The 13,620-nt window shown below is 35.1% G+C and overlaps 2 protein-coding genes across 2 annotated transcripts; one reads left to right on the top strand and one right to left on the bottom strand.

The window, feature by feature from the left end:
• Positions 1-40: 40 nt before the first annotated feature.
• LOC132548152 (lysosomal proton-coupled steroid conjugate and bile acid symporter SLC46A3-like) lies at positions 41-4,728 on the bottom strand. The gene is made up of 5 exons (XM_060211974.1): positions 4,659-4,728; positions 1,778-2,962; positions 1,270-1,353; positions 813-969; positions 41-95 (listed from the first exon to the last, which is right to left on the bottom strand). Exons 1-5 carry the CDS (start codon positions 4,726-4,728, stop codon positions 41-43), a joined length of 1,551 nt encoding a protein of 516 aa, XP_060067957.1.
• Positions 4,729-6,775: 2,047 nt separating this feature from the next.
• LOC132548248 (dnaJ homolog subfamily C member 9-like) lies at positions 6,776-12,164 on the top strand. The gene is made up of 5 exons (XM_060212094.1): positions 6,776-6,869; positions 8,091-8,243; positions 8,757-8,873; positions 9,853-10,064; positions 10,475-12,164. The coding sequence occupies exons 1-5, from the start codon at positions 6,776-6,778 to the stop codon at positions 10,655-10,657; spliced, it is 759 nt and encodes a 252-aa protein (XP_060068077.1). The 3' UTR covers positions 10,658-12,164.
• The last annotated feature ends 1,456 nt before the right edge of the window (positions 12,165-13,620 follow it).

Raw genomic sequence — 13,620 nt, 5'->3', positions numbered from 1 at the left:
AGTCCTTCTGTTATATACAATACTAAAGGTTGACATACTATCAATTTGTGGTGATATTTCCCTTCGTTGTCATTTTAGATACAACCATGAAACATCTGAAATAGAACATATATAACACAATATACAATTGATACAATACAAGTAGTGAAATAAAAAAGGATTTCAATTATTCCAATTTTGATCTTTAAACTTTATGGTATGAAGAGGATAATTTATCACAGTGTTATATCATTAGTTAATGCAACCTAGTGTCAACTTGTCACAAGAACATTAACACACAACGAAGGACATTCAAGACATCTGAACTAAGCCAATCATCCATAGCAATGCTTGAAGACACAAAAAATGGGATAGCTTATTTACAAGGACAAATTTAAATAGATGTTTTATATCACAACCAGTAGAAAACTTAAGTGTGACGTTCCGACAACAAATTTAAACGACCAGTGTTCTAGCCTTGGCTAATGCAGTATTCTGTATAGATCATGAGGAATCGACCGACTTTTTCGGCTGTACTTTAATCCAATGTACATTTACTATAGCAAAATTTGGGTTGCCTTGTCCTAGCTGTCTGTACTTTTTTCATTATCAAATATGATATATTTACGTATGAGTTTATCAAGTATGAGTAATAATTTATAGCATGAGAGTAACAAAATAAGGTGAACATACAGTATACATGTAATGAGGAAAAAGATGTTAAGGAACAAATGTTTCAATTCTTTGGGAACCTAAGGGCTTAAGGAAGATGAGATGATTAATATTGAAACAGGGTTTTTTCTCTTTTGTATCTATGTTTAGAAAATACTTACATAAAAAGAATTAGCATTATTACACTATATCCACCGAATTCCAGAAACACGAACCCACGGAAGCTGCTAACAGTTGCTGTATATATCGACTTTGACGACACTTCCGCCGCCACAGTACATACAGACTGTATTACTGCTGTTCCAGAAAATAACGCACCTATAAATAAAATAGACATGTTAATGATACAGCATATTGTTCGATGCAGTTATCGATGTACTCAAACATCCAGGTTTTTCTATTTGGTAATCAATCAATGTACAATATGATATGGAATGATCCTTGATATGTATGCAGACAAAAACGTTGTCACAATGTATGTAACTCAATATGTACCTACCGCCCGCATGACCATTGATATGAATTGTTGTGAAATACGAGATATTTGGTTATAAATGATACATTATATTTTCCTTGTATATGCATTTACATGCTTCACAAAGTCAAAGGTGAACAAACCTTGTCTATCTGGAGGTGTCATTTTGGACAATATTGACCGGATCACTGGACTGCATAAATAACAAAATATTCCCAGTATTGGAACTGAAATAAAAAGCACATATTGAACCCTACCACACAACTGAAAAACGTTACCGGTATCTCATATACAATAAAGATACTAGCGTGCCAACAAAGCAGAATTTCAGCAGGTGTCTTCTAGTGTCATTTAAGCGTTACGAACGTGTCAACTATTGTGAAGTATTTAACCTTGCACTTTAAAACAAAAAAGCAAATTATTTTCATTTCCTCTTGCTAACGATTCTGGTAAATATGTTTCTTTGTATTATTTTTACGATATCGCTTACTAGTTTTATATAGCACGTACCATTTCCCAACTACAAGGTCTCCCATCAAGGGAGCTTATCACACTGTTAATCCAAAACGTTACCGATTAAGTAAGTTTTGCTAACAGTAAGAGCTAAACTTTCTAATACAACCCAAGGAATAAGATATATTAGCAACTTACCGAACATCAGCATTACATCATTGACTGCCAAAGCCTCTGTGACATAGCTAACTATGCTGGACATAACGCTGACAATGACAATAATTTCATCAGGGAGACAGCGCTGGAAAAGTTTTATAGAACTAAGACCGATGACGTTGCGCACTACGTCATTTATGCTTGAGTACCATCCTATTAAAATAGAATTCCAACAAAATGGGACATTCAGCTGATACAACTCTTCTACGCTCTGTCTACCAACAATAGACATGGTGTAAGCAACATAGCCCAGCGAAAGTACAATATACTTCCATCTTTTACCTTCTGATGACGTATCGTGCGTGTAAAATGTAAACGCGTTTTTCATCAGATTCAAAATGTTTGTTGTTGAGCGCATTGAGTGTTGTAAAGATTCAGGGAGGAAAAGTAATACTGTAATCAAATTCAATGCATTCAGGGTTGATATAACTATCATTGAATACACAAATCCAACGTCTTTAATCAAATAACCAGAAGTAACTCCAGAAAACACCAAACCGAATCCAACCGAGATCTCCACGAGAGTGAAACCGAAGGTGCGTGTTTTGTCGGTGGAAGATAAGTCGGACACGTAGGCATATCCCAGAGATAATACCAAACACCATCCCCCTGTCAACCCTTCTATCCCAACAAACAAAAAGAAATAGTTCAAACTGATAGCTGTGCTCATTCCCATTGCGATCAAAACAGTTTTCAGAAAAGTTCCAATCAAGGAAATAATAACGAAGAGCTTCCTTCCGTATCTATCACTAAACGATCCCATTACAACATCTGTTAATATAGCTGGCATGCATGCGAACAACGATGATAAAATGAGCCAATCACTAGTCATCTTTTGTACATCAGTACGTTCGATGTATGCCTGTGATGTCTTGTTGGTGTTACACTGGGAGTCACCGTTATTGTTAAGGAAAGATGAGTCTGGATACTTTTGTTTGCCGAGATAAGAGTACACGTATTGTTCGATGACCATGTTGCTGTAAAGAAATGAGTATAAGTGTATAGTCAGACAAGGTCCCATCAAATAGTGACCCCATCTTAACGAAGATTTACATGTCCGTTCTGATTTTGTTTCTCCATTAGCCTCAACCCCGGAGTCAGTGTTGACGATATATTGTTGAGGTGGAAGAAGTGGACTTTCATCGTCTTCATCCATTTTGTCCAAAACTGATTATTACCTGGAAAGTGTTTTTTTTTCTGAAAATACACAAGTGTTTCAAATCAGGTATGTTTTGACAATATCACATAACTCATCAAATATATTTGTCTACATTTTAATATACCATGGACAAAAGAATTTTGTTACAATAATTACCGTCTATTTCAAATGAGTTAACCTGTATTTACCTACCTTTGTTTTATCCGTGGTTATCGCTGTGCCATCTAGCCTGCCTGAACCTAATGGGCGAGAAAAAGAACGTCACCAATGAGCGGGGATTCTTCTAGGAATTATCACAATTAACTCCGTGGTGTACATCTTTAAAAAATACACATAACTTGGAAAGATGATCATATCTTAAAGAGTGTTTAAGATTACCAGAAAAATAACACAGCAAGTAGAAGATTAGAGTGTGACGTTTTGATGACTACACGATCACATTCATCAGGTGAATGACCAGTGTGGAGCGTGCTAGCACTGACGTACGTAGTGTACAAGAATGTACGGAATCGACCGACTTTTTGCGGTAGCACTATAATCCAATGTATACTAAGGTCGAAAATGGTGTGACGAAATGGTAAACAGATTACAGACCAAAAAATACACCAGATGGTAACAATGTACTATAGTCATTTGGGCTACGCTTTGTTTAACACTTGGTCATAAACAACATATCAAAGGAAGAACACATTGCACTTAAGCAATTGAGCAAGGATAGATCTATTATAATTTACTAGCAGACAAGTCGTAATGGACACTAATAAATTTGAGAACAAAGTCTTTGCTATGCTCGAAGACAACAAAGCATATGAAATTCTTAAGAACGACCCTACCCAAAACTTCAAAAAGCGCCTGGTAGCTATCTTATCAAAACTAAAAGAAGAAAATAAGTTCACCGAATCACAATATAGACACCTGTATCCCACTGCAGAGAACACGCCTAGTGTACTGCATACCCAAGTTCCACAATACATTACGGCCTATAGTTGGCTATACTGCTTCCATTTGCTATAATGTTTCCAGGTTACTATCAGGCACTCTCGGACCCTTGATGGGTAATCTGAACACCATGCCAAAAAACTCGAAAGACCTTGCAGAACGTATGTCCATGGTACCAAAACGATTAGGAATTCATTTCACACGATGCAGTGACTCTTTTAACCAATACACACACTGACAAAGCATTCGGTATCAATCGGAGCCGTCTATAGCAAGACCAGTCATGGCGAAAGAACATCAATCTCAATAACCAGGACATCAAGGATTTACTAGAATTTGTGCTTAAAACAACATACTTTGCCTTCCGAGATACCATTTATAAGCAACGGTTTGGCATAGCGATAGGTAACCCAGTGCCTCCGATTGTGGCTAACTTATTCGTGGAACACTTGGAGAAAGGGGCTATAGCCAGAGCCCCCGTAGAATGCAAACCCAGTCTGTGGAAGCGGTATGTTGATGACATATTGAAAATAGTTAAAAAAAAAAAAAAGTCACAGAAAGATTTGACTGAGCATAACAATACCGTAGATACCACCAACAGCATCAAATTCACCTGTGATGAAGAAATCAATGGTGCTATATCATTCCTTTACACCCTCCTGGTATAGAAAAAAGACGGTACTATAGGAAAAAGACGAACACAGACCAATACATCAACTTACTATCGCACCATCCCTTACACTAGAGGTTGGGCATTGTACGAACCTTGATCAACGGAAGTGAAACGATTGTCATAGAAGAACAAGACAAGCAGCAAGAGCAAAATCCCATCCATAGGGCCATGAAAACATGTGGGTACCCTTATTGGGCAGTTCAGAAAGTTAACAATGAATTTGACGGAAAACAAAGACCCGAACCACTAAGGAAAAGAACACAACGAAAGGGCAATTTGTTATCCCTTACATCAAATGTCTGTCAGAAACCGTTCGGAGGATTTACCGTGTTCATGGCATTGTAGCGACCATGAAACCTCACAAGACACTCCAATATATCCTAGTTCACCCTAAGGATAAAACATCCAAAGAAAACGTCGCAGAATGCGTATACAAAATCTGATGCAAGAAATGCGAGGCATCATATATCGGAGAAATAGGCAGGAAATTTGGGTACCGACTCAATGAACATAAAAAAGACGCGGAATCCTAAGTAGGCGGTTGGTTAAGAAAGCCATCTGGATACGCCACAATGGGACAGTACTTAACAGGGACCAGGGAAGCACAGACTCTAGCAGCATCTATGACCAGGTATTAAACAAAGCGTACAACAGTACATTGTTACCATCTGGTGAATTTTTGGTCTATCTAAACGTCACACTGTAATCCTCTATTGGTTGTATTATAAGAATGTTCCAAAATACTGGATAAGTGCTGGATCAACAACAAAACTGTAAAATTACAGAGCTAATTGTACCTGTAATTGTACACTGTATATATATGTATACTGCGTTTTTCCGAGTCCGATCCTGTATTGGAAACATAAAATAAATTAACTAGAAGCAACAAGAAAGGTTTTTAAAAACATCTTTTACTTGTGCTTAATTATCACAACTTCGGTATAAGATATCCCAGAGACGTCTCTGGATATCCATAGAGAGATAAGTGATGTTTTATTACAACACTGCTGTCGGATGTCAGTGATTGAGTAAAACAATGTTAACACTATTTATGTTGATATTTATAAATAAAAATACCTACACTCCTCTATTGTTATCCGATCAACATGTAGCTTATATCGAACAGATCTAGATATATCGTCCTATATACTGACCTTCAAAGATGGTGTCATGTGATGCATTAAAAAGTTATCATTCACGAAATCGCTTTATGTTTTATTTCTATGTGAAGAGAATGCACATACTGATTACTTGAGAACTTCGTTATTTTACTACACTCAGCTAGTACTACTACTTACAAATAGTGTGTATACCTGTGTATATACATAGCCTCCTCCGCTAACAGTTCTGGTGCTTCTTCCGGTATCAATCCGATTGTGCATAATTTAAAGTGATAGTATCTTCAGAGGTCCAAGACAGGTAGTGTGAACTTTTAAAACATTCAGGTGGCAAAAAATAGATAGTGGAGTTCATATAAAGAAGTCGCAAAACTTTTAAAACATCCCCCAGATATAATAAAATCATTTTGCTGAGCCATTGACCCATCATGCCTCTGATTTCATTGTTTCGTTGTCGACGATCAAGTGAATAATAATCGACCATGAAAAATAAACAATGACTCTTTGTGTTTTTGACCGACAGATGAAAAAAAAGAACTTTTTTTAAATAGTTTGTGGTATCAAAAGGGCTAATTAATGAATATGGGTGGTTCATTTGAGAAAAACTAAACAAAAAACAAAAACAAAAAAACACGTAAAAGTTACATCTATTTCTTTTAACAAGATATACACACAGATGCAAATGATCAACTAACAATTTTCACAACATGATTTTGTTTTGAAAATATTCTATTGAAATGTCATTTCCCTAGCGGTTCAACGTAATATATGTGCACACTCTGTGCTTTAGTGACGTCACTAGAAAGCAAAAGTGCTGTTTCAATTCTGAAATGTATACCTTCCATTTCAGATGAGCGAATTTTGAGGTCGTATATGTAGATATTGTGTTTGAAAAACACTGATGTTTCATTGTCTAGTTTATTTTAAGACTTACATTATGAACATATTAAGAGACTCATAATATTGCGTGCAACCACACGGCAAAATATATCCATAGTTACTTCCCTTGTCATTGCTCTTCGATCTTAAAGTTAGATTACTCAGCTCCAAATTTAGCGCGGTATTTACAGGTTATCAGGACAAACACCAAAATGCCAGGCTTGTTGGAGAGTTGCAGAAATTGTTTTGGCACAGATGACTTATACAAAGTCATCGGAGTACAGAAAACGGCAACTGCGGCCGAAGGTAAATAACATGGTCGTTTTCACCACGGCACATGACGACCTTTGGCGAGGACGTATAATTGTATAAAGCACAACTCATTGATCTCGTACCTAAGGAATCAAATGTTTTACAAGTGAAATGTAGCTATTACTGAAATAATAACTAGGGGTCATATATGTGAAGGTGCAAATCCAAGGATGTTGCCAATCAGTTGTATGTCAGGCCCATGCTTATACAGATTCTGTTATCAAAACACTTTAAACAGGTTGGGCATAACCTACTCCCAACAATGTAAGAAATTTACACGGTGAGATACTTATGACAGGCGCCGTTTCGCAGTCGGCGCATTAATGCTAGATAATGAAACGGCCGACCACCGGCCTCTTAACGTTATAGAAGTAGTCACAGCTCAATATAACCATTATGAGTAATAGTCCTGCATGTGGAGGATAGTTAAATTAATGCTTTGAGTAATCAATCCTTTACTCAAATGAAGGACTCCTACCATATGCGAAGTTTTATCTAACCCGATAAAGGGCAGGTAAGCATAATCTGAAAGGGATCACATACAACATAATAAATAAATGGTCGCTATATTGAGAGGTTGCTGATGATATGATAGTGATAGGTGTCACATTGACTTCCTATCTTATGTCAGTTCAGCAACATGCTGTACCTCTAGATCAGTTAACAGGTTGTGAACATTCTTCCATTTGGGAAGATCACTGCAGTTTGGCACAAATTCTTGGCCCACAGTCCAAACATGCACTGTAGTGACATGGGGTGTATCTCATTGGAAAGATTAAATATTTCTCATCAAGGTAATGTAAGTGTTGCCAAGATCTGCATCCCTAGAATATCAAAACACATATTTGAAAAAAAAATATGTTCAGTTTTCTCTCTCAGGAGTTACACTATATAATACATATATACAGTCCATGGGTCGAGAATTTGTGCCACCAAATTAAAACTTTACATGAAAAAATTAGGACTTTCAAATGCATGCTTCTGATTGGTCAAAATTTACAGTAAATGTCATCCAATTTCTATGAAATAGGGTATATGGGTCTATCAAGAGACATTGAAATTTATATGTTTTAGTATGTCACACTGTAGTAATTACCCTTTTCTCTTACAAATTAGAATCATTTTTTTTTTGGCGGGGGGGGGGGGGGGGGGAGGGAAATAATTGTATATTGATCTAGAGAATATTTCAAGTTTTGATGTTTGACTGTATTACAGTAAAACGTGGATACCATCGTCTGTCCCTGAAGGTCCATCCCGATCGTGTAGAAGAGGAAATAAAAGAGGAAGCTACACACAAATTCCAAACAGTGGGCAAAGTATACAGCATCTTATCAGACAAGGATAAAAGAACAGTTTATGATGAAACAGGTACAAAGATTCAAGTTTAATAAATGTCAAACTTTGTAAAGTTATTTCATCTTATGTTTTGACAATGATTGCAAACTATTCTTAAGAGAAAAATAAATACATGACAAAGTTTCTTTGAATTGGTGCTTTCACCATGATCAGTGAAAGAAAATCTGCAGAATGTATAATTGGTGGTATTTAAAGGCCAGCAAATGGAATGGGCTAATGATTTTGTTCCTTTTAATTTTGGAAGGATGAAAACATCAACATTGGCTAAACCAGATCTTAAGATTGACTAGTGTTCCTGTGATAACATAAACAAAATACAATGTTCGATCTCTAATTGACGCAATGTTATATTAGCTTATATACAGAATGTCATACAAATTGTAATTAAATGATAAAAGTCCAAAAATTCAATCTCTTTTGTTCATTGTCTTGTAAACATTGCATTGGAACCTGGGATTAGCTAGAGGATATTATAATAGTTTGGTTTAATGGAGTTACACACGAGTATGATTTTGTATGTTACAGGTGAGGTAGATGACGAGGATAGTTTACAAGAAGACAAAGATTGGGTAGACTACTGGAGAATACTCTTTCCAAAAATTACAGAAGAAGACATCAAGAACTTTGAAGCCAAATACAAAGGTAAGTCTGGTAAAAGAATTACTTCATGTTTGAGACACACCATATGGTATATTTTGCATTTGGCAGTTAAGTCAGTTTATATACCGCTTTGCATTTTTTAGTTGTTTGACCAACAGGGTCAGTATGAGCTGTTGAAATTGTGTTACATTCATCATCATGTGCCTTTGGCAGTGCACAGACTTTCCATTCAAACAACTTCAGAGTACTGATATTGGGCCAGTAGCTTGCTGGGATTTAAGGCTACCAAATTTGTTCGAGGGAATGACTTTGACCTAGTTTCAAGGTCACAGGATGTTAAAAAGTAGAAATCTTCAAACAAATTTTTTTGATGAAATAAGTAGAAATCTTCAAAAAAATTTTGATGAAGGGCAACCAAATTTATTCAAATGATTGACTTTGACTTACTTTCAAGATCACAGAGATGAAATGTGTTAAAATCTTCAAACAACTAATTCTCAATAACCAAAAGCTTCAAGGTGCTGTATATTGGGTCGGTAGTATAATGGACTAGAGTGAAGACCAACAAATTTTGTCAAAATGAGAAACCTTGACACAGTTTTAAGGTGACAGGGGTCAAATCTTCAAATGACTTCTCAATAACCAAAAGGCCGAGGCTTTTAGTATTGATTCTGTAACATCTGCAAATAATTGACATTGACCCACTTTTCAGGTCACAGGTTCAAATGTGTGGAGAATTTAAAAGTTTTGAGTCAACAAGTGATAGGTTCTGTTTTACAGTGTTTTGAGTAGTGGCTTGCTTGAGGAATAGGATTTCAAGTTTGTAGATTTTAACTTTATAAATCGACCGTGTATATGTCGTAGAACAAGTGAATGATTCAGGCCAACAAAGCCTCATGTTATTGTTTGCCTTTTCCTATATAACAAATGCATGTTGTTCCTTCAGACTGGTGAACAACTAAAAGGTTCATTTACTGAGAATTATCTTTCCTATATGTAACTCAAGTCTTTTGCATTCCAGGATCCGAGGAAGAGCGAGCTGACCTGAAGGAGGTTTATACCACATTTGAGGGAGACATGGATGAAATCATGGAACATATCATGTGTTCCAGTATTGAGGATGAACCTCGATTTAGAAAAATCATCAAAGACTTGATCAAAAAAGGAGAAGTTCCTAATTTTGAAGCATTTAGTAAAGAAAACAAGAAAAAAAGTGCATCCCGGAAGAGAAAGGTACACATTTAACCTGTACTTCTTTTAGATGCTTGTTGGATGGGTAATTTTTCAACTTAGTGGACTGCTACATGTATAAATCTCAATTAAATATTATTTACTTTTTTGCTTAATGATAATGTTCTGCTGCAGAATCCTCCAGAACAAGGTCTGGTTATACTATATGTAATTTTACTTACAGTGTTTCCCTGATACAGTACACAAACTTATTTGTGATTTTACTTTGTTGTTATAAATCCATAGAAACTGTTGGTTCATATGATTATAATAACTTATTCTGATCTGAATTTTTTATAAATTGAATTTAAACCATCATTTGGTTTTTTGCCCTGGTGATTGGTTATTTCATTGTTTTTTCATTGGTGTTAGTGTATTGTGTTTTTACTGTGACATATATCACATTGTTTTAGGCACAGGCAGAGGCGAAGGAAGCAGAAGAAGCCAAGAAAAGCCTTGGGATAGGAGCGAATGACTCCCTGCAAGCTCTTATCCTTAGTAAACAGAAGGGACGTGCAGCTCAGGCAGATGACTTCTTTGCCAACCTAGAGGCTAAATATGCTCAACCAAAGAAGGCAAAGGGAAAGAAAAAGTGATTTGTGAGAAAGTTCATTTATAGTTTTAGGCAACATGGTAGTGTACATACAGATCCATGTAATGAAGACTTTGTCCTCTATAAAAGAAAAAGGCTGAAGTAATCCACATTGAAAAGATATTGTGATATACTTCAAAATCCTATCTAAGGGAGGTGTTAGTTGTTACTTTCATTACCAAGGTATGCTTGCAAAAACAAAGGTTGAGAAAAGAAATGACCTTGACCCAAAGTCAAAGATGCAGCAGTCTTCAAACAACCTGATTGAAAGGTTTCCTGGTGGAAGCCCTACACAATCTGTAAAAAAAAATGTTAAAACCTTATGACAAGTTCCCATTGACCAGGACCTCAAATGTCAATGATATAAAATGCTAATAAATTTGTAAAGAGCATTGAATACCAAGTTAATGATGTAGGCCCATTGGGCATCTTGATATTGAGAATTTTTCAACTTCTGTATCATTTTCATTTATATAAACATATAACTCAAAACAAATTGAGTTATGAATAATGTGATATAATTATGTGTTTGGCCATATGTTCAAGACGTTTTTTAAACTTTATGAATCAGATCAGGATGTTAAAATTCAATGAAGGAGAGAGACACAATCTGTAGCTCTTACCATCCACATTGATATTTGAATAATCATTCAGGCACCACAATGCTACATTTTGTATGCTGTCTCATTAGCTTTCTGATGTTTCCTTCTGATATGAGAGTGTTTTATCATGTGGTACATGATGGAGATGGAAGTGAAAATGGATGTTTGTGGTATTATAAGAATATAGTAGTATACAAAGGAATCCCATTGATTTATCGCCCACTTTTGTAAAGAAGGGATACTTAATGTAGAAATCACCTTGTGTGCCCGTGCGTTGTGTGTGACAACCCTGTGTACAGCATTTCTTTTTTATCTGTAATTTCTGTTATTTTCAGAAAGTTGTACATGGTATACATAATGACATGAAATCACATTTACACTCTCTCACACTCACAGATTTTGTAACAGACAGTTATGATATTATCATCAACATCATCCTCATCATCATCACATCCTGACATCATGCATAACACTATCACTCTCCATTATAATGATAATCATGTGTACATCATCATTGTTATCACTGCATTACCAATAATCACATGCACTTCATCATCATCATCATCAATCATCATCATCATCATCATCATCATCATCATCATCATAATCATTGACCATTAAACATCCTTTATCGTCATAACATAAAGACTTGAACTAAATGATGTTCATTAAGAAATTAGATAAGAAAAAACCAGTGTACAGCATATCTTGTGAGTCTGTATACAGGTTCAGTCCATATTAAAAGCATAGCATCACTCACCAAGGTCATTGGTCAGGGTTGAAGGTCAAAGGTTTGCCTTGATCATAGATTTAGATAAGAAAAAAATGTTGTTGTGATAGGGGTGTGTATGTGGGCACCTGCTCATTTTGTTTTTATGTTAATGCCGTGTGTGATATCTGTTCAGATAAATGATGTATTACCTAATTTTTAATATAGCATTATCTGCAAAATCTACAATAAAACAATATCAAAAATTGCAGCTGACATTATTATTTGTTGTAAGTCAGTCATCAACCTCTTGATAAATACCACCAAGTCATGGGCGTCAAAATCACAGGTGATAGGGTGTTTTAAAGGTCTCATGTAAAAAGAACTTAGGTATAATAAATTCTGTTGTATAGTTATCACATTGGTATGTATCTAGATGGTGATCTGTGTGATGTTTTAAGATTGCTGTTATTGTATTAGATTTAAACACTGAATTTGACAGTTATAAGTACTGACTAAAAAGTATAGAAATATACGGGTGGTTCTAGTATTTTCATGACATTGCCTATATCAGGTTGAGTTGATTAACAGTTACATTATCATCCATTTGTCAGTGATATGATTTACAGGCACAAGAAATTGAAGTGTTATATATATATATGTTAATAGAAACATAGAAAAAATAATAATAGTACATTTGTAGGAAGTAAAATGGTGCTACAAACTGGAGTTCAACATAATGATGAAGTCGTGTACACCAACACATTCATAAAATACAGAATGTGTGCAACACAGCTAATATAAACACATGACAATATAGCAGTTAAAAAACAAATAAACACAAATGTTTTTACAAACTAAAATATACATACCAAGAGTGTGGAGCATGAAGTTATATAAAAAATCAAGAGACAACAGCTATACAGAGAAATAACCAATCACAACACTACAGCTATGTATAAATGAATAAGGCTGAAAGTAAAAAATATTATACAATTATTGAATGGAAAATCTCACATTAAATCAACTAAAACAATGTGAACTTAGTATGTAATCAAATAAGAATACAGATATTAGTAAATCAAAAGTGGAATTTCATTGACAATTTAATGTAGAATATGATTAGATTTGATCAACTTTTTTGATACAATTTTGTTAAATCACTCATGAAATACAGAAAATTCAATAAAGGAATATAATTATACAGCTGTAGTTATGGATAGCATGTGTCAAGTGGCCTTTTATTAGCATTCTTGTTTATATTAGATGAATGAGATAACCAAAATCAGAATGGAAAAAAAATATGTGATCATCGGGCATGATTACTGCAAGGTGACAGATAATCTGAATAGAACACATGACTAGCTGTATATAGTCAGTAATTTTATTAGATAAATTCTTCATATGCAGAGCAGTCAAAAACTTGAAAAGAATAATACTTCTGATAATATTAAGGCAGACTGTTCCACTCACGCCCCTGACTGCCTCAAAAGAAAACACTTTTGTCCTGGAGTTATATACAAGTATAATATTGAAGATTAATTAAATGTAGAATGTATTCAGGTGATAAAAAGTTTACACTCTTGGAAACAGTTTTGCCAATTCCTTGAATGTTTCTTACATTGAAAATTAAACTTCCAGCTTTCTGCTATGTCA

The sequence above is a fragment of the Ylistrum balloti genome, unplaced genomic scaffold (genome assembly GCF_031769215.1).
Source record: "Ylistrum balloti isolate Yb309-2 unplaced genomic scaffold, AGI_CSIRO_Ybal_v1 Utg370006, whole genome shotgun sequence".
In the NCBI taxonomy this organism is placed as follows: Eukaryota; Metazoa; Mollusca; class Bivalvia; order Pectinida; family Pectinidae; genus Ylistrum; species Ylistrum balloti.
The sequence above is the reverse complement of the archived record's forward strand: the minus strand, read 5'-3'. Positions and strand labels throughout refer to the sequence as shown.